Source organism: Heterodontus francisci, chromosome 18 (genome assembly GCF_036365525.1).
Source record: "Heterodontus francisci isolate sHetFra1 chromosome 18, sHetFra1.hap1, whole genome shotgun sequence".
Taxonomy (NCBI): domain Eukaryota; kingdom Metazoa; phylum Chordata; class Chondrichthyes; order Heterodontiformes; family Heterodontidae; genus Heterodontus; species Heterodontus francisci.
The window spans coordinates 21,552,402-21,574,834 of record NC_090388.1 but is presented as its reverse complement, the minus strand read 5'-3'; the positions used below and the strand labels follow the sequence as shown (position 1 = coordinate 21,574,834).

The 22,433-nt window shown below is 42.5% G+C and overlaps 1 protein-coding gene across 1 annotated transcript in view; it reads right to left on the bottom strand.

The window, feature by feature from the left end:
* Nucleotides 1–229: 229 nt before the first annotated feature.
* The window catches only part of LOC137379809 (protein kinase C-binding protein NELL2-like), a 282,199-nt gene continuing 259,995 nt past the window's right edge, over nucleotides 230–22,433 (bottom strand). The window contains exons 18-20 of the mRNA XM_068051187.1: nucleotides 11,193–11,369; nucleotides 3,781–4,005; nucleotides 230–725 (exon numbers count right to left, since the gene is read on the bottom strand). Coding sequence (XP_067907288.1) covers nucleotides 675–725; nucleotides 3,781–4,005; nucleotides 11,193–11,369 — 453 coding nt within the window. The 3' untranslated portion in view covers nucleotides 230–674. The remainder of the gene's footprint in view (nucleotides 726–3,780; nucleotides 4,006–11,192; nucleotides 11,370–22,433) is intronic.

The following is a 22,433-nucleotide window of genomic DNA, read 5'->3' as shown; positions in this document are numbered from 1 at the left end:
ATGACTCCAGCCAGTGCAGAGTTTGCCCCCTGATTCCCATCGACTTCACTTTACTAGGGCTCCTTGATGCCATACTTTGTCAAATGCTGTCATAGCATCAAGGGCAGTCAACCTGCACCATGCTTCCCAAAATTCAAGAGGCAGAATTGTTAAATTGAAGAAAACAAATAAGTAAGCTTGAAATTGAATGAAAATTTTTTAATTTAAATTTAACGTATTTGCACTAAGACAAGCAAGTCAGCAATCATTGGATTTGGGAAACAACAATTCAAACAAACAACAGAAAAAAATACATTACATGACTTCCCTTGCACTGAGATCTTTGCTCTCTAGTCATGCTTGTACATATATTCTTTCTAAACTTGTTGTTAAAACTTTTTTTTCACATACAATCTAACAAGTTTGCACTTGCTTCCAAATGGATTTCTCTGGTTGTAAAATGACCACATGTGATTTAGCTCCAGCACTCTCAGTCCTTGCTAGAATGTGATTTCCTCTTGACCCAACAGCTTCGAATTTGGTTGAACGTAAATCTGTATTTGGTATAAAGTTGTTTTCTGATAGGAAAGTTGTTCTTGAAGAGAGCTTTGTATTGATGTTAACTCTTGTCCTGCAGAATAAACAGGAATTCCATACAAATGGCACAACAAATGCTATATATAGTGCTTTATGGTTTAGAGTTGCTGAAGGCACTGAGGGTCCACTAAGCAGCAGACATGACCATTCTGGAAAAGGAGAAAAAAACAAGTATATGAGTGAGAGCTGGAGTAAAAGTCATACTGCAAATTATGATGCTCCCACATCCTTTCAAGTTGCCACATTTAAGGATCTATATCAATTTCAAAGTTATATAACTTATTTAATTATATTAAATTTGCTAAATTCAAAAACTAAGCTATAATCAAAGGGATGTCAACAACAAAAAATTGTAATTAGAAAGAGCCTTTAACATAGTTAAATGTCTGAAGGCACTTCACTGAAGCTTTATCAGACAAAATCTGACACTGAGCCACATAAGGAGATAGGACAGATGACCGAAAGCTTAAACAACGAAGTAGGTTTTAAGGCGTGTCTTAAAGGAGGAGAGAGAGGTACAGAACCAGAGAGGTTTAGGCAGTGATTCCAGAGATTAGGGCTTAGGTAGCTGAAGGCATAGCTGGCAATGGTGGGGCAATTAAAATGGGGTTTGCTGAAGAGGCCACAATTGGAACAGTGGATATATATCAGTGTGCTGTAGGGCTGGAGGAGGTTATAGAGATAAGGAGGGGTGAGGCCATGGAAGGTTTTGAAAACCAAGGATGAGAATTTTAAAATTGAGGCATTGCTGCACCGGGATTCAATGTGGATCAGCGAGCACATGGGTGATAGCTAAATGGGTCTTGGTGTGCGTTAGGATACAGGCAGCAGAGTTTTGGATGAACTCAAGTTTATGTAGAGTGGAAAATTAGAGGTTGACCAAGAGAGCATTGAAACAGTCATGTCTAGAGGTAACAAAGGCATGGATCGAGGGTTTCACCAGCAGATGAGCTGATGCAGGGGCAGAGTCAGGCATAGGAAGTAATTGGTCTTGGTGATGGCATGGATATGTGGTCAGAAGGTCACCTCAGTGTCAAATACAACACCAAGGTTGCAAATGATAGCAATAATTTATCAGTGGTATCAAAAGTTCATGCTAAGTTTGAACAGAGTTGTGTCATAGATGTAAAATAAAATTTTGTCTTGGTGCTTTTATTTCTTGGATGAATGTTAAGAAATTCTTAAATATCTATTGATAGTGCTTTAGGAATTGTATTAATGAGTATTTTATGTCCCCATTCTGTCCGTTATGGGTGTGGAAAACCTGTACCACCACTCAATAGTGATTCGAACATGGTATTGTTTTAACACACTTATAAGAAACCTGGCCTGCTGTTTCGGCAAACCACACACAAGATGCTCTGTTATGGACTCTGCTCCAGTAATTTAGTCTGCTGATAGAAAGTTCTGCATAATTTTTCCTGGAACCCTAAAGGCGACTGAGATTCACACCTTCATTATTCAACTTTGGCTGGTGGTTTTCCATGGATGACATTTCTCTGGTCCCAACAGTACAAAAATCATTGTATTCCACAGTGTATTTGACAGTCCTTTTCTTTTCTTTTTTCTGTAACTGTCAATCTTACTCCTAATCAGATACTTAGCCAGTTCTTTCAGAAGGAGCTAAAACAGCACTAACCACTTTTTTGGGAGTCGATTCCATGTATCTCAATACTCAGAAAAATTATTTGTTCATCCTTAATTCATTTTAACTCAACTAGATGTGCTAGCCAATTACTTTAGAAGCAGAACTTCCTGTCAATTATACAGATGATTAATTACATATTCTGATACATTAAATTATTGCAAATGATGTAATGGCCTAGTTAAATCTATGCTTTAATGTCTTGTTCTATATTGTACTGGCATCACACCAAAGGAATTTCAGGTCTCATTTTTTGAATACTGATTGCCAACAAACTGGAAGGAAAAATCTACATTCTCTGTTTATTTATCATATGGAGGGAGAAAGAAAACATAGTGCATCTATAGAACTATATCATGCCCTTACTCACAGACTCAAGTACAAGTCAATGAACAGTTGATTACATTTGTGTAACTAAATATTCAATTGCAACCTATTAATCTGCAAAGCCCTAAACTAAAGCTATACTCGATTAAAACTACACGATATTGATGATAGAGGAATTATTAAAGAAGAAACACATTGTGAATAATGTTGAGGAAAAAAGATTCATTAGATAGATCGCAAAAATGTTAAGACCTTTTTCTATTAAATTAAATACACAAGCTATTAGTGTTATTTTCTGGTATTCAATGATCTCTTGTGTAAAAAAGCTGCTATGATCACATCACAAGCATTAACTGTCCAGTGAGGACATCATCACAAATGAATGGCATATAGTGTTCTGCCATGCAGCCCATTAGTGGCAGAAACAGAACAGAACCACTGCCTGCCTCAACTCACTTGATACTATACTCTGAAAAACATTTGACACGTGGAAGTGATTTGAAGCCTATAATATGAGTTACGGTTTATAACATACCTGAGCCCCAGCTTCAAAGAACACAACCTTGTAACTATTCCTGGCTAACAATTATTCTGTATTCATATCTTGGTGACTTAAAAAAAATAAAATATCTTCATCTTATATGCATCAGGTAAGATAGTATGTTTTGATTTATGTTGTACACGGTTACAAGGAGACATTGGTCTAGCTGTGTGACAAATGGCTTGGGAAATATCAGATTAGTAAAACATGATTTGAAAACACACCTCAGGCTGAGATGCTTTCTCAAGGTGTTTTCCACCTGAAATGTTAACTTGTCTTTTCAGATATTGAGGGATCTATTGCAGTTTTCTGGTGTTTCTTGTTTGTATTTCAGATTACAACCTTTGCAATTTTTCTTTTTATTTTCCACCTTTTGGTTGAGACCTTAAACTGAGGCCTCGTCTGGCACCTGAGGTGGATGTAACAGATCCAATGGCACCCTTTCGAAGAGGAGCAGGGGGAATTCTCCCTGGTGACTTGGTCAATATTTATCTCTCAACCAATATCACTAAAGCAGATGATCTGGTCATTATCTCATTCTCATTTGTGGGACACAGCTGCCGCACTTCCTACATTACAAAGTTACTACATTTCAGAAGTACTTCATAGAAATACAAATCTTTCTTTCAGTAAGATATTACTGTTCTGGAGCAACAGTTACTGTTAATCTTAACAAATACCTCTGCCTCACCTTGCACTGGCAGAGGGTACATTCTGTGCCATGTTTTATCCATGACGATCCTGTAAAACGAACCAAATTAAGCTCATCGACACAAGTCTTGGTGATATCATTGCGGATTTTATTAGCTTGGCAAGGATCTGCGATGCACTGCGGGCAGCATTCACCCTCAAGGATCATGCTAAATTCACAGTCAGCTTCTGGGCACAGCAGAGGCCAGCAGTCAACCTCACCTTGCTGAAAAACAAAGAAAAGTGTAAGAATCTAAGTCACTGTAGAATGAGGCAGAGACAATATGAAGAAACGCTTTGAAGCGCGTACATAGCACTGTATTACAAAGTCAATATTTAGTGCCTTGGGTCACATATCATGAACATGTGAAGCCTATGGGAAATGTGTGACTTATGACAGAACTGAACTGCAATTATAGTTGTCTTAAATGCAATCAATGAAAAAAGCACCCAACACGTAAGTAATGTTATAATTTACAACAAGCATACACAGACAAGAATCAATGTACTGCCCATGCTGTTGTGTGCGTTATTTTGTTGATTTAAATGTTTTGTTCCATTTGGATTGCTGGAGTGCATATTAAAAAACAGAAACCATGGCCAGAAGTTAGCGCTGCCACCCCCTCCCTACCACCAACGCCAACCCTCCCCGCTCCACCCCCAGGAGCGGGCTAGGAGGCAGGGTGGGGTGTTAAATCCTGTTGGGTGGGTGTGGGGTGCCGTGTCTATCGCTTAACTGCCCCCGCTGCTATTTTACCAGTGGCAGGGGAACTAGCAAACAGCCCACTCTAGGCCAATTGAGGCCCGTAAGTGGCCAATTAATTGCCACTTAAGGGTCTGTTCCCGCCACCACTGGTATTTTAGCAGTGGCTAATGGACACTTCAGTACCTGAGAAGGCTGCCTAGTAATACCTGGAGGCCTCCTTGCAAGTTGGGGTGGGGGGGGGGGTGGTGGGGGTTCCCTCCTGATCAGGCACCCTGCGCACCCCCCCGGAGGGTCCCACCAGCAGCATGGGCCACCACTCCCCCACCCCCCCAAACAACCCCCCTGCCCTAGACTCCAACAATCCACCAAATGTCCCCGGCAAGGCCTGATCGCTGCTTACCTTTATGGAAGTTAGCATCCATCATCCTCTTCTTTCTGGGTGCAGTCCCAGCAGCAGCCACAGCTCCTAGTGGTGCTTCTGAGACTGGAGAGCTGCCGGTCCTCTGATTGGCTGGCAGCTCTTGGAGGCGGGACCTACTGCCTCAGATGGGTGGAAGCTGTGACTGCAGCCAATTAAGGGCCTGAGCTACACAAAATAGCAGCATGGCTTTCAAGTGCAATAGAGGTGGCCTTGTCCCTGGCTTTCTAGCAGGTGGGCGGGGCCACGGCCTCATCATTAAATTCCAACCCCTGTGTGCTGCCTAAACAAAGTCCAATAGCATTGTTTTACACAAAGAGCTTTCAGGAATCAAAAAGGTCTCTGTGGCTGAAATTTGTATAAGTTGCACCCATTTTTCCAGGCATAAAACAGGCACAAAGTGTACCCATTTAACCGTTGAATGGTCTGTGCCCAATCTGAGCAGATGTTGATCCCGTATAATTTGTGGGCCTTTTTAAGATGTCCCTGGTGAATGCCTAAAACAGATGTTGGGGTTCTAATATATATGTTGAAGGGGCCTAAAGCTTGTTGAAGTACCATGTTGAGAAATTAGTTGGGGTGAGTGTGCATGGCATTGGGTCTACCTTGCTCAGAATTGCTCCTTTTTTGTTAAAGCAAAACATACCATCTGGAGCAGAAGTGCTTCCCTTTCCTCACCCACTCCAATATGACCTCACCCTCACCAATATACCTGTCGCAAATGCATCTGTCTGTAAGAGTATTGGTAGGACTGACCACTGCACCGCCTTTCTGGAGACGAAGTTCCATCTTCAAACTGAGGACACCCTCTGTTGTGTTGAGTGGCACTATCAGTGTGCTAATGGAATAGATTCAGAACAGATCTAGCAGCTCAAAACTGGACATCCATGAGGTGCAGCAGCAGAACTGTATTCAACCACAATCGGTAACCTCATGGCCCCCCCATCCTTCACTCTACCCTTGTGATCAAGTCAGGGGATCAACCCTGGTTCAATGAGGAGTGCAGGATAGCATGCCAGGAGCAGTACCAGGCATACCTAAAAATGAAGTGTCAACCTGCTGAAGCTACAATATAGGACTGCATGCAAGTTAAACAGCAGAAGCAGCATGCGATAGACAGAGCTAAGCAACCTAATGATCAAAGCTGTGCAGTCCTGCCATATCCAGTCACGGTGGTGGACAATTAACCAACAAACTAGAGGATGAGGTCCACAAACACCCCCAACTTCAATAGTGGGGAAGCCCAGCACATCAGTGCAAAAGACAACACTGAAGCATTTGCAGTGATCTTCAGTCAGAAGTGCCGAGTGGATGATCCATCTCAGCCTGCACCTGAGATTCAACATCACAGATGCCAGTCTTCAGCCAATTCAATTCAGTCCATGTGATAAAAAAATGGCTGAGGGCACTTCATACAACAAAGGCTATGGGCTGTGATACTGAAGACTTGTGCTCCAGAACTAGCTGCACCCCTAGCAATACAGCTACAACACTGGCATCTACGCGACAATGTGGAAAATTGACCAGGTATGTCCTGTCCACAAAAAGCAGAAAAAAAATCCAATCTGGCCAATTACTGCCCAATCATCAGCAAAGTGATGGAAGGTGTCATTGACAGTGCTATCAAGTGGCACTTTTCACCAATAACCTACTCATCGAATACAGTTTGGGCTCTGCCAGGGCCATTCAGCTCCAGACCTCATTACAGCCTTGGCGCAAACGTGGTGTTACAACCAAAGCAGGAGTAATGCACTGTTAATTCAGTCCCACTACTCAGGTCACAGCATATTAGTGAAGTTTCCCACCAACCGGAAAATAGCCAAATTAAACACTCTATTTGTCCCCCAGAATAAAGCACACCAAGCCAGGTTTCTTTAAACAACAACAAAACTAACTATTTATTCATAAACTAAGTCTTAAACAATAATGGAGATAACTCTGTGAAAAGAATCCTTTTCAAACTTCTTATTCTTCCTAACCCTCATGCATGCACACACACACATACATTCAAAAAAAACGGTTAACCGGGAGAAAAGGATGTTTTAGTTTACAACTGTTTCATAGGCATAATAAAATAATTAGGTTGTCACGTCCTGGTAGGATATTTCTGGGACGGTGAGGTGTCCCAGAGTTGAATAGTCAGATGCCACCCGAAGTCTCTCCAGGTGAGTTGGTGAACAGTTTGTGATGGGTAGGTGTTCACATCACTTTGTCATCTGCAGCAGGCGTCACAAGGATCTTTCAGCAAAGGTTGTAGCAACAGGTCTACTTGAGTTTTTAAATAGCAGTCTAGCAATTGAAGCTTTCTTGGGCTTTCAGGATCTCCCAAAACATAAGAGGCAACAGGAATCACTCCTGGGGCAGCGATTTTTCAGTGACTGGAGGCAATCGGAATCTGCTACCTTTTAAAATGCACGGCTTCCTCTCAGCAAAGGAGCCTTTCTCCACAGAGAGCCTTTCTCCTCTCCAGGGGTCTTTTCTCTCTCCAGGCCACCATTAATAGGTGTAAATCAGGTGGACAGGATTGGAAGATTGAGCAGAGTGATACCATACCACATCTTGCCCCATTTTCCACTGTCACTTTTGGTGGATGCAACACATGCTTGTCCATTTTTCAGCAATCTATGCAAATGGAATGAAATATGTCATGACAGAAATACACTTCTTTTCAAACCATTTTGACCTTATTTGTGCTGCTTCCTATACTCAGCTATTTAGAATGGGTGTCCAGAATTGCTAGGTGCTACGACGAAGTCTAGTATCACTGTGAATAGCAACAGTATAAAGTTCACTTTTTATACATTTTTGGAGGGGTTTTTGCTGACGCTGATGGCTATAATTTCCGTTTTTGTGCCATTTGCAGTGGGGCTGCCAGTCATGCCTCACACCTTTCCACATTTGACACAATGAATTTTCCATTGGGAATTTTCCTGTCGATTTGCTTTAAGGGAAAAAAAGAGCAACACAGAATGCTAGGCTGGTCATACAGCACTAGAGGCATAAGGTACTCACCTGCCAGCACCCCGCTCCCCACACCAGAATACACATTTGCCACAGGAGAAGTGCCTGTGATGACTTTGCTTCACTAAGAAAACCATCAAGGAGTTAGGTTTCACGGTGCTAATCCCCCGACAGAGCATCTCTACAACAGGCAATGCACTACCAGTCAATGTTAAATTCATGATCACCCTTATGCCAGGGGGTAATTTCAGGCTGCTATGGGGACATATGTAAGAAATACTAATCAGCTATGCATTAAACAAGTCATGGAAGATTTGTCTGGTACAGAAAGCAATTTCACCTTCTTCCCATTGGACAATTATGGGAGTACACGCAATCCTCTGAAGCCAAATACCGTGTCCTAGGACATGAACACCAGTATACTGAGGTATACTCATGCACCAGAGTAATAATTAAGCCTATCACTGATATGTTGAATGCGCACTTCAGGTGCCTAGATTGATCGGAGATGCCCTGTCCTTTAGTTCATCGAGATTTTTCTTTTTTAGGGACCATGGTTGTGTGTGTTACATTCTTCAAATTGTGCCTTACAAAGAAGCCTCACCATAAAGACCCCAGATTGGCAAAGCACCCTACAGGCAACAAGAGGAACAACAGGTGAGAAGTGTGAAGAGGACAACCTGTTTTTAACTGTAAGAGGCATTCATGTCAGACTCGTACTTGACCTCCATATTTGGAACTACTTTAGCACACTTCCCTACATTTTCCCCCTTTCCACTATAAATATGATTCTATTCAGACCTTCCTCTCTGTGTCACAGCTCACCATATTCCCATCCATGCTACTCAATGAAAGCTTATTCCAAACTTTACTAAAACAATGTCTGCATGTATGACAACAGCTGCTATCATTTTAGTGAAAACCCATATGTGTACCAAATGTATTTTACCACCGTATTTCCTCTTGGTAGCATTGTGTGAAGAATGAGCTCATAAATCTACTGCTGTGCTTCTTCAAGGTGATACCTCTTTGGCAGAAGTGTGCGGTTGCGTTTTCCATATAGCAGCTAAGCCTGGAGATGCAGCTAAGCTTGGAGATGCAGCTACTGCAAAGATGTGCTCTTATGGTACTGCATAAACAACCTGATTTGGTATCCTTTCTACCACAATCTGAGAGACTTCAGCTTCATCTGTGCCCATTATGCCATCCTATGACTAGTGTGAACAGAGTCAACATGGCCAATGATCTGTAGAAAACAGTCCCTTTGAGATCAATGAAGTGATGCTTGTTTGTGACTGAAACCGAGATGTCTGTGTACAATTCACATTAAGCATGATCACAATTTAGGGAACGAGCAATTACATTCAATGCATGGTTTTCCAAATTGAATGCAAGCAAGGGATGAGTGAGATCATTTCCAAGTGAAAGCTCAGGGTGTCAAGGGTATTAGCTGCCTCAGGAGCATTGATGATGAACAATTAAAGCCCTGTTATTTGACAGGGAAGTCATTGTATGGTGTAGACATGCTAAGTACAGTGCATCTTTGGAAGATGTTCATGGCTTCCCTGGCTGACCTCATAGGCCATTGCATTTCTGCTGGGACTGCCAGGCTAAGTGAGAAGTGATGGTGCCAGCATTCACTGCAATGGCAATCTTCTGCCATGACCCTCGGGCAATTCTCCTTGGGGCCTTGCAGCAATTTGCACCAAAGGATATTTTCCTTCATTGCCTAGCTTCCTGCAGCAGTACTTGCATTGGTCCATCAGAGAACAAAGGGACTCTCTAATCTCCTGCAGTCCTGGCAGCCATTCTGCACTCTGAGTCTTTCTTTTCCCGAATGCAAAAAATAATGCTGTTGTTTGCCATTTTAATCCTGTTCCAGGACTTAAAATCCTGCATTAGCACAAAATTTCTACCCCCAATTGAATGGGGTACCAATCAGAGGCATTTCTAACGTGTAAAGCTCACCAGACTGCATATGGAAATTATAGTGGGGCCAGCGCTCAGAACATCAGGTTGTACCCAACTAAAAAATCCAGGCTATATGTCCTCTGATATCATGCACATTGTTAATGATTACATCAGTAAAGCACACAAACCCTTCTTCTCAATATACCAGTTTTCAAGGTCAGCAATAAAAACGTTAAGTACTATCAGAAACTATCCCAATTTTCATCCAATGATACTACCATGCACTGGCTTTTCAATTTGATAGTGGGTAATAGGTACTTCACTGCCACTACAAGCAAACGTGTTACATTAAAATTTCCCCCAAGCCAAAACCATAAGAATGCCTGGCCAATGAACTTTACGGTGGGTTCTTAAAGTTTTTTTTCCTCTTTCTTTCTGATTGCATTGCTTGGAATTAAATACATTGCTGAATACAGAATCTAGCCATAAACTGTGAGAGGACCCGACAATCAGAAATAAAATACAAGACTAGCTTTGCCTTAAGCCACAGGTTACACAAAGGAATAAAGTTAAGTTAGTGGTTCTATTATCAATCCCCTTTTACATTGACTATCCATTCATCAAGCCCTCATGGCAACTCCACACAATGCGTGGTAGAAGAGAGGGAATGAAACCCAATAGTAGGCTTACATTTATTGCTGCAGTGTTGTTCATAAGATAGCTGCCCATAGCCCCCTCCCAGTCAACTCCACAAATAAAAAGTAGCTGAGTAATGTCTGGTCGGTCCTGACAGCCTTCTCAAATTCAGCTTCAGAGTAAAGGAATCTTATTCACCACATTTCAAATCCTAGGTCTTTTACAATTGAGGCTTCAGAAGAAGGCACCATAGTTGTAGCTGTTTTTGCACTGCCAAATCGTGTCCTTTATGTACTATTTTCAGGTCATCACAATGTTATGCCTGAGCCATCAACTTTGTGTTGAAAGCAAAAAGTATAACTACATTTGAAAGTCAGCAAATAAAAATGATGGATGGCCTTGTAGCATAACAACTTTGATAAACAGTGACTGGGGAAACTTTCAGGCAAGCACATCAAAGATAATGTGAAAGCAGTGCTTCTAATGTCTACTATACTGTTATATAAGATTGCAAAAATATTATATTACTTTAAATTGTGCAATGTCAGCTGTTTTTTCCTCTCCCTTATACAATATCCAAGTTCCTCTTTTCAAAGATTTATGAATTTAGATGATTTTCTATACAGTATTTGGAAATACTTTGCGAGCATTAACTTCCTTTGGGATCTGTGCAAGTCTCTTATATGTCATTGTGTTAAGTTTAATCCACTCTCATGGGATTGATTCTGGGAGTTTACTTTGAGGTGTACCAAGTGTCACATCTTAACAAGCCATGGCTTACCACACAGTGGCACTGTTGACAGTCTTGCACCCAAGTGTCTCCGCTTTTATAGGTCACATCTCCTTTTTGATTCAGGCATTGGCTGGTTAGTCGTGGGTCACACTCAGGGCAACAGAAAAGATCCACTGTAGGGTTTTCACAGTCACAGACCATCCTTCGACACAGCACCAAGCCAGTCTGTTATAGAACGAAAACAAATAGTTGGTGGAACAGATGGTACTGTTTATCAAGAGCAGTTAGAAGGGATGATTTCATGACTGCCTTTCTTACAGATTTTTTCAACTGCACATTCTTTACCATTAGCTCTTTTTTAAACAATTATCATCTATTTTTGCCTTTGCTGTCTCTTGCTTTAAGCCAGCAAAGCAAGAACATCTGAATTTCAAGCTTCTACAGTCTGTTTCAGTGCCTCTCTCTGATTGTCTAACAGGGATTGCACTTCACAGCGGTTTTGCTAGCCTTTTCCTTCAAGAATGATCCTCAAATGACATCTAGTGCTGGAGTTAGCAGGTAAACTTAGAATCGCCACAACTAGCCCCATAGTAATAAGAGAGTTTGAATAGTAGTTGATATTGGATTGGATATCTAAATCTGTACAAATACAGTTACTGTGCAGATAACATTTAACAGCTCTTTGAATTCTCTTTCTTTTAATTTTTAATTAAATACCAAACCGCCCCCCATCTATTTCTCTACAGCTTGCCTGTTCACCACTATTCATACTCATTTTGCTGGGGGAAATCTAGGTATATAGGGTACAGGGACAATAAATCAACACAGGCTTCTCAATTAGTTACCAACATCTCAGGAATTGGGATTTATGCACAGCAAGAATTAATACTTTCTTTGCGCTAGATTGCTTATGCAAGTTATCCCAACAAATAGCCTGATCAAAAGCTGACAGAACTAATTGCTGTCTATCAGTCACTCTTCCTTAGGAACACAAGGACGGAAGTAGGTCATTCAGCCCTTTGAACCTGCTGCACCATCAGTAAGATCATGGCTGATCTGTACCCCAACACCATTTACCCACCTGAGCTCTAGACCAACAAGAGGAACAACTTACATTTAAATAGTACCTTTAACATATCCCAAGGTACTTCACAGGAGTGTATTCAAACATCAATACTGAGGCACATAAGGAGATGCTAGGGCAGGTGACCAAAAGCTTGGTCAAAAGAGGCAGGTTTTAAGGAGTGTCTTAAAGGAGGAGAGAGGTAGAGGTGTGGAGAGGTTTAGGGATGGATTCCAAAGCTTAGGGCCAAGGCACAGTCATCAATGCTACAGTGATAAAACTCAGGGATGCACAAGAGGCCAGAAGTGGAGGAAAGCAAAGCTCTCAGAGGTTTGTTGGGCTAGAGAAGGTTATAGTGACAGGAGGGGTAAGGCCTTGGAGGGATTTGAAGCCAAGGATGAGATTTTAAAATTGAGGCGCTGTTGGACAGGAAGCCAATGTAGGCCAGCAAGAACAGGGCTGATGGATGAATCAGACTTGGTGCAAGTTAGGATATGGGTAGCAGAGTATTGGATGAGCTCAGGTTTATGTAGGATGTAAGATGGGAGACCAGCCAGGAATGCTTAGTAATAGTCAGGTCTAGCAGTAAAGAAGGCATGGATGAATGTTTCAGTAGCAGATAGCTGAGGCGGGGTGGCGTTTGGGGGGGGGGGGGGGGGGGGTGGGGGTGGTTAGGGGGTGGATGTAGGTAGTGTTGGTGGTGGAATGGATATGTGGTTGGAAGTTACGCTTTGGGTCAAATACAACACCAAAGTTGCTAACGGTCTGGTTCAGCCTCTGACAGTTGCCAGTCTGGCTAACCCTCGATACCCTTACCGAACAAAAATTTTTGATCTCACCTTTGAAAGCTCCAATTGTCCCAGGGCTGCAGCCTTTTGGGAGAGAGAATTCCAGATTTGTATAATAAGTGCTTCCTCAGTTCCCTCCTAACGACCGAGCTCTAATTGTTAGCTTATGCTCCCTTGTTCTTGATTCCCCCATCAGGGGAAATAGTTTCTCTGTCACTACCTATCTAATCCTTTTAAAATTTTAAACACCTCAGTTAGATTCAATGACCTGGATGAAGGGACAGCATGCATGGTTGCTAAATTTGCTGATGACAGTAAGCTATGAAGAGGACATAAAGGAGTCTGCAAAGGGATATAGATAGGTATACTGAGTGGGCAAAGATTTGGCAGGTGGAGTTTAATGCAGGAAAGTGTGAACTTGTCCACTTTGGCTGGAAGAATAGAAAAGCAATATATTATTTAAATGGAGAGAAATTGCAGATCTCTGAGATGCAGAGGGATCTGGGTGTCCCAGTACACAAACCACAAAAAGTTAGTATGCAGGTACAGCAAATGATTAAGAAGGCAAATGCAATGCTGTCGTTTATTACAAGGGGAATGGAATATAAAAGTGGAGATGTTTTGCTACAGTTGTATAGGGCATTCGTGAGACCACATCTGCAGTATTGTGAACAGTTTTGGTCTCCTTACTTAAGAAAGGATATAATTGCATTGGAAGAAGTTCAGAGAAGGTTCATCCGACTGATTCCTGGGATGAGAGGGTTATTATGGGGAAAGGTTGGACAGGTTGGGTCTGTATTCATTGGAGTTTAGAAGGATGAGAGATGATCTTATTGAAACATATAAGATCCTGAGGGGACTTGATAGGGTGGATGTTGAAAGGATGTTTCCTCTTGTAGGAGGGAATAAAACTAGGGGGCAAATTTAAAAATTAAGGAGTCTCCCATCTAAGACAAAGATGAGGAGAAATTTTTCTCTCAGTCATGAGTCTGTGGAACTCTGTTCCCCAGAGAGTGGTGGACGCAGGGTCATTGAATGTTTTTAAGGCAGAGGTAGACATATTCTTGACAAACAAGGGAGTCAAAGGGTATCGGGTGTAGGCAGGAAAGTGGAGTTGAGTCCACAAACAGATCAGCCATGACCTTATATAACGGCGGAGGGGGCTTGAGGGGCCGAAAAGTCTACTCATGCTCTCTTTCCTATGCTCGTATGATTGTGACTCAACCTTCGCACATAGAAAATGGAAAATTATTCCTTGTGGCGGCCAGCTTCTCTATTCCTTGTACTCTGTGTCCTGAATATTTCAAATGTAACAAGTACAGTTGGCAAGGTTGCCTGTCTCCCTCTTTCATATAAACTAAAAGGAGTTAAAAATATGAGATCTTTGAAAAGGGAGTATAAATCCTCCATTATTCTCTCTTTCTCTTACTTTTGCATAATTCACATTGAAAGTTAAATCTACCCCCGCAGTGTTTAAATTGTGTTCTAACCTGCAGCATTTGGAAACACAACAATGAATGCTGAAGGATTATTACCAATAAATCAGTTATTCTGTTAAAAGTCTATTATTGTTCTTTTGTAATTATATTATAACATATGCTGAATTCATAATCTTCTACCAGTCTGTGATTAACAGTAAGAGTGTTAAAACTCTTTCAAACATATGCCAAAATGAACTCACAGTTAATAAGTTGCAATATGTTGTTTTCATGACACAAGTCTTTAGACTGTTAATTACATCAATTTGCAGCTCAACATGAATGGTAAGACCTATCAAACTAGAAATTTTACAAGTATTTTTTAATATATTATGTAGAAGTGGTTGACTCTTAACTGCCCTCTATGAATGGCCAAACAAGCCACTCAGTTTAGGGATGGGCAATAAATGCTGGTGAATGAACTAACAAAAAAAATAACTGCTGGGTTTCTGCTGCCCTTTTAGAAAATCCTCTAGTTTCCCTTTCATAGGGGCACCTTGTTCCACCCTCCTCCCCTCTCATTTAAAATCCCCGTTCCCTACCAAAGTGGTTTTTTCCCTCAGTCTCTGCACCGAGTGACTTCTTATCCATAGTAATTTCAACCTGCATCTCAAATCATCATGCTTTCTTCACCTCTGAGTTAACTGCCTCACTATCCTCCCTTAATTTCTCCCTCCATGTAAACTACCCAACCCATATTCACGGACATCCCCTTAACCTTGCCATCTCATGTGGCCTCACTACTCCCATCATGCCAATCACAGTTAAGGCCATAAACTAAAAGCAAAATACTGCAGGTGCTGGAAATCTGAAATAAAAACAAGAAATGCTGGAAACTCTCAGCAAGTCTGGCAGCATCTGTGGAGAGAGAAGCAGAGTTAACGTTTCAGGTCAGTGACCCTTCTTCAGAACTGGGTAGTGTCCTAGGCCCAACCATCTTCAGCTGCTTCATCAATGACCTTCCCTCCATCTCAAGGTTAGAAGTGGGGATGTAGGCTGATCATTGCACAATGTTCAGCACCATTCGCGACTCCTCAGATACTGAAGTAGCCTGTGTGCAGGCTGAATGCAGCAAGACCAGGCTTGGGTTGATAAGTAAGAAATATCATTCACATCACACAAGTGCCAGGCAATGACCATCTCCAAGAAGACAGAATCTAACCATCTCCCCTTGACGTTAAATGGCATTACCATCGCTGAATTCCCCCACTAACAACAACCTAGGGGTTACCATTGACCAGAAACTGAACCAGCCACATAAATGCTATAGCTACAAGAGCAGGTCAGAGGCTAGAATTCTGTGGTGAGTAACTCACCTCCTGACTCCCCAATGCCTGTCTACCATCTACAAGGCACAAGTCAGGAGTGTGATGGAATACTCTCCACTTGCCTGGATGGCTGCAGCTCCAACAACACTCAAGAAACTCAACACCATCCAGAACAAAGCAGTCAGCTTGATTGTCACCCCATCCACCACTTTCAACATTCACTCCCTTCACCACCAATGCACAGTGGCAGCAGTGTGTACCATATACAAGATGCACTGCAGCAACTCACCAAGGCTCCTTCGACAGCACCTTCCAAACCTGCTACCACCTAGAAGGACAAGGGCAGCAGATGCATGGGAACACTGCTACCTGCAAGTTTCCCTCCAAGCCACATGCCATCCTGACTTGGAGCTATATCGCCCTTCCTTCACAGCGCTACCTTAGCAGCACTGTTGGTCGACCTACATCCCAAGGACTGCAGCAGTCCAGGAAGGCAGCTCACCACCACCTTCTCATGGGCAATTAGGGATGGGCAATAAATACTGGCTTAGCCAGTAAATGAATGAATATAAAAAATAAACAGACTGCTTGTCCGACATTCAGTACCACCTGAGCAGAAATTTCTTCCAACTATATATTGGGAAGAACAAAGCTTCGATCCCCACTACAAAATGCATTCCTAGTCACCATTTCCATCTCTCTCCCTGGCAACAGACTGAGCCCAAACCAGAGCTTGGTGTCACACTTGACCCCGACATGAGCTTGCAATCACACATCCACGTCATCACTAAGACTGCCTATTTCCACCTCCATGACATATCCCAACTCCAGTCCTTCCTCAGCTCATCTACTCTTGAAGCCCTCATTCATTCCTTTGCTACCTCAAGAATTGACTATTACAACTCACTCCTGGCCAGCATCTCACAATCTACCCTCCATAAACTTGAGGTCATCCAAAACTCTGCTGCCCGTGTCCTAATTTGCACCAGGTCCCATTCACCCATCACCTTTGTGCTCACTGACCTACATTGGCTCCCGGTTAAACAACGCCTTGATTTTAGAATTCGCATCCTTGTTTTCAGATCCCTCCATGGCCTCACTCCAACCTATCTCTAATCTCCTCCAGCCGCCACAACCCTCCAAGATCTCTGTGCTGCTCTAATTCTGGCCTCTTGAGCATCCCTAATTTAATTGCTCCTCCATTGGTGGCTATGCCTTCAGCTGCCAAAACTCAAAAGTCTGGAATTCCCTCACTAAACCTCTCAGACTGTCTATCTCGCTTTCCTCTTTTAAGACGCTCCTTAAACCCTACCTCTCTGACCAAACTTTTGGGGCTGAATTTTACGCCCCCCCAAAGAGCGGGATGGTGGGGGGGGTGGCGTAAAATGGAGCGATGGGCTCTGGGAACCCTTCCCAACTGGCTCCCACTTCCACTTTACGCAGGACTGCGGCGGCAAAAAACGGCCTGCCTCCCTGCGTAAAGTGACGGCGTAGACAGGAGCCTGTTGGGAAGGGCTCCCGGAGCCTCCTGCTCCATTTTACCCCACCCCCCCCCTCCCCTCCACCTTACACAGGGCGGCGGCAATAAACAGCCCGCCCACTCCAGGTCAATCAAGGCCCTTAAGTGGCCACTTAAGGACCTTCGTCCGGCTCCAAGGGCAGTTTACATGTGGCTAGTCAGGCAGCCAGGCCCAAGAAAAGCCGTTAAAAGCAGCTGGCTCTCTGACGTCCTGTGGTGGGGGGGCCTCATGATCGGGCATGCTGTACCCGACGGAGGGCTGCCCCCGATGCCACAACACCCCCCCAACATGCCCCCGTCCTCCCAATCGACCACACTTGCCTCATTTCCGATCACCCCCGGCGAGGCAACCAAAACTTACCTGTGTTCCGGGGTCCCCGACACTTCTTTTTGAAGCTGGGCTGTAATCCCAGCAGTGGCCACCGCTCCCGGTGGCGCTGCTGAGACAGTTAGCTGCTGGCCCGCTGATTGGCCGGCAGCTCTATTGGGGGGACTTCCTCCCTCAAGTGGGTGGAAGTCCCCGGGACGCCCCACACCATTTAAAACCAGCCAACCTGCAAAATACGGGTTGGATCCCCAGGCGAGGCGGAAGCTGGTTCACCACCAACTTTCCAAGGTTAAATCCCAGCCCTGGTTATCTTCCCTAATATCTCCTTACATGGCACGATATCAAATTTTGCTTTATAACCCTCCTGTGAAGCGCTTTGAGATGTTTTATTGCATTAAAGCTGCTATAAAAATACAAGTGTTGCTGTTGTATGAAGATCCAATTCAGTTTTGTACAGTAAGGGTGCAGGTAGACACCATCATTTTTTTCAGCTGCCAATAATGAGATCTTGTATCCTCTTTGGGTGCAATTTAAATGGAAGGTCAATGACACAAAGCAGGAAAACAAGTCCAAGAGAGAAGTAGCTCAGACATTCCCTAATTTATATTTTATTTTACAAGATAGTGTCATGCGCAACATAACCAAACTGAAGAATTATTTAAAAAACTGACTTTTCCTTTAAAAAGTGGACAATGTGCTGCAAAATGGCCACTGAAGGTTGGCTGATTAGGCCAACTGTCTCACTCTTTATTAAGGACTAAAGGATACATTCCAGGCAAAGAGGTGTCAATTACACCCATCCTGAAACCATCAAGAGACATTCCTGAATTGAATGGGTTCTCCTAAAACAAGGAAGTTGTAAAGTAGCCACATCCTGGTCCATTGGGTGTTCACGACGGGGGAGACAGCCATGCATCTCTCAACAAAGGCTAATATGAGAGATGTTTACCTTAAAGGGTAGCTGTCTCGAGATAAAATGGGAGAGATCACAAGGACATCACAGAAAAGCAGTCCAGTCAAGGGCTGTGCAAAGAAGTCTAGTAAAAAAAGGAAGGAGCCCTGCTGTGAATTCTACACTTCAACTTGGTGCAGTACAGAACTGAAAGTGACCATTGCCTCCAGTCTGAAGTCTTAACAATCAAAAACACTAGACACCCAGGCCTGCAACTTTAAAAGAAACTGTCTTCCAAGAAGACTCAACAGGTTTACCGTGATCCCTGAACACCTACCTCACTTCAAACCACATACCATTTTCCTCTCTATCTATCTTTGTGCGAGAGAGAGAGAGTGCGAGAGAATGCTTGCATGGGTGCAGTTGTTCAGGAATGTTGTTCAATAAAGAACTAATCTTCTGTTTTAAACCTACAAGAAAACCTCTCACTGTCTGTTTATTTGACAAATGAACCACCAGGGGTTAAAACACTAGTAACAAAAACACTTGCTGCGGTCAGTTGGAAGGTGAACAGTGGGAACAAGCCACGCCATCACCCACCTGGCTGTAACAATATGAAATTGAAGGCAATCAGTTCACATCACTACCTGCAACCTATTCCTCCACCTCGCCTTAATATATTCTCTCTCACTGGCTGAAATCATTTTCTCCTTGTTCGACATTGGGTGAATTTTCTCCTCCTCTCTTGCTGGCCTTTGGATGAATTTCCCTGCTGCTCTGTCACGATGCTGTTGAAATCTAAGTCCATACTGCTCCATGTTATAATGTTTTTACCTTTTTGAATACCACCAATAAATCTTAAATTGGCAACATCGGCACATAGAACAGCCCTTAAACTTTAAGGACAACAAAATTCACACAGGTAAAACCAGTGCAACAAGGAGGAAGAAACAACCAGGATGGTGGGACAGGAGGACAAATTCACACTGTTAATTTACAAAATCACAAAAGAATGCAAATTTGTAATTAAGATACCTACCCATGTGTATAGTGCTAAAATATAGCAGACATGGGAAAAAAGGCAAGAACAGCAATAAAGTAAATCGAATCTGAATCTTTCTTGGTCTGTAGGAGTGATTTATGTTATTCATGAGGAGACTGGTGTTAGTGATCTGCACAATGAGGTGATGTCTCACATAAAACTTTGCCTAGTGGAAATTCTAATGGCTAATTAAGAGAATGGATAATTGGACATGGATAATGGAGATGTTCCACTACATTGTAACTAACGTGGAAATCAATGATGCCTGGCAGTGGAAGACCTGAAATAAAAACAGAAAATGCTGGAAAACTCAGCAAGTCAGACAGCAATTGTGGAGAGAGAGAGAAAGCAGGTCGATGACCTTTCGCTAGTACTGGCCAGAAGTGCAAGCACTGGTCTGTTCACAAATGCAGAAGTGGAGTTAGGAAGTCATCCCTCTCCTTCTGTAACTCTGACATTTTCTACCCAAGACATTTATTTAATGCTGATGAATCTTTATAAACACTTACTTTATCGTCACTTGTGATAAACTATTGCATTATATCCATGCATCAGTCCTCAGTGAGGAGTTTGTCTCTAAGGACAGTATACTTTCTAGTTCCTCGCATCATTCTATCAGCAAAGTATTGCATTTATTTGATAACCCACTTGTGAAAAGATTTCTAACTTCCGCCTTCATTTTTCCAGTGATAATTCTTAGTCAATCATTTGTTATTGATTCACCAAGCAGCAGACACTATATTTTTATTTATCCTCTCAAAACCTTACAATATTTTGAAAATTACTACTGGATTCTTTCTTTAATGATCCATATTCCAGTGAATAGCCAAATTTTAAAAACTTTTCTTAATGACTATAACCTCTCATTCCTGGTATCATTCTAATGAATTATCTCGAACTAATGTCACACAAATTCAGTATAATTTCTTTGCTTTTTAATTCAATGCCCAACTGTATAAAATCCATAATCTCATTTAGCTTTATAATGCACTCCCACCTGTAAAGACACCTGGGCCCTAAAGTCAACATTGTTCCATTTGTTCTATAGGCAGAGAAAGGGCCACTCCCAATTTGCACGGGCATTCGGCTGATGCTAAATATTTTGGGGCCTGTTTTTGCGCAGGCTTGGCACACGCCTATATATAATGAGCTCAGGTCTTGTATCAATTGAAATGAGGGTCCTACACCCATTTTCAGGGAATTCCTGCATGAATTTTGACTAGATTTTCAGACTCTGCAGCAGCCTAATCAGTGGCCCTTAAAGTTTTATTTTAGCTGACCTTGGCTTCACATTAATACTGCAGACTGCTGCCGCCTGCACTCACTCCCCTCATTTGCCTTCCAATCCAGACTTGCGGCATCCAAGTGCGCCGAAGGACTGGTGAGCATGCTCAGGATGCCCGATTGGCACTTCAAGCTTGCCAGATTTTTTCCAATGAGGCCTGAAAACTTCTCCCTTTAGGCGCGTGAGTTCGGTACACCAATAATTTTGCACCCGTTAATGAATATTATTGAATTTAGGCCCTTATGTAACTACATCCCTCCATTTCTCTTCTACATTCTGTTCAAGTTCTTACCAATTATGATACAATTCCTTTCGCTGTTTTTCTCAATATAGTCTTTGTCCATATTGAGGGCATATGTGTACCATATTAGTCTGTATCCAATCCATTGAGTCACTGCATAATTTCTTGTCCAGTGACTCCCTCAAAATGACTTATCACCTCATAAATCTCTTTCCTGGTCTCTTCTATCTCCAAAGTAGTATTGCTTTTGAATCCTTTTCAGCTGCCTAAGATATCCATCTGATTTATACTCAAGCCATTAATTTAGCCTGGATTAACATTGTTTGGGGAGGTCACGCTGTTCATGATTGGTTAAGCTGCACTGCATCACTGACATCAACGCCATAGAGAGGTCTTGCAGTTGATCAATTCACCTGGGTTTATGTGTGGGTTCAGAGAATGACGAGGAGGAGAAAAGTCATTACACTGCTATTGTAATGCCACTCCTTAAATCTCAATTCATTGCACATGGCTTGTGTATATATCCACTGCCATCGTCCAGGACCAGGGACTGTGATGGAGAATGATGCTGTTTAGAATCCTTAGAAGTGAGCAGTGTAATGACCGGAGAGATTGTGTAATTGTAAGCTTATGTTTGTATGAGAGAGTTAATGTACAAGTTTGTGTGTGTGTGTGTTGAGACTGAAAAGAAAAAAAAAGACTCGCATTTATGTATTGCCTTTCATGATCTCAGGATATCCCAAAGCACTTTACACCCAAAGAAGAGTAGTCACTGTTGTATTGCAGGAAATGCAACAGCAAGCTCCCACAAACAGCAATGTGATAATGACCACATAGCCTGCTTTTGTGATATTGATTGACAAATAAATATTGGCCAGGACACCAGGGATAATTCCCCTGCTCTTACATAGAAATATAGAAATTTACAGCACGGAAGGAGACCACTTGGCCCATCATATCTGCACCAGCCAACAAGGAACCATCTAGCCTAATCCCACTTTCCAGCAGGCTACGGCACTTCATGAGCATATCCAAATATTTTTTAAACATTATGAGGGTTTCTGCCTCCATCCCCAGACATCAGGCATTGAGTTCCAGACCCCCACCATCCTCTGCATAAAAGAAATTCCCCTTCAATCCCCTCTAAACGTCTTACCTTAAATCTATGCCCCCTGATTATGGACCCCTCAACCAAGGGGAATAGGGCCTTTCTAGCCATTTTATTCAGACCCCTCCTAATTTTATACACTTCAATTAGATCTGCCCTCAGCCTCCTCTATTCCAAAAAAAACAAACCTAATCTATCCAATCTTTCCTTGAAACTAAAATTCTCCAGTTCAGGCAACATCCTTGTAAATCTCCTCTGTACCCTCTCTAGTACAATC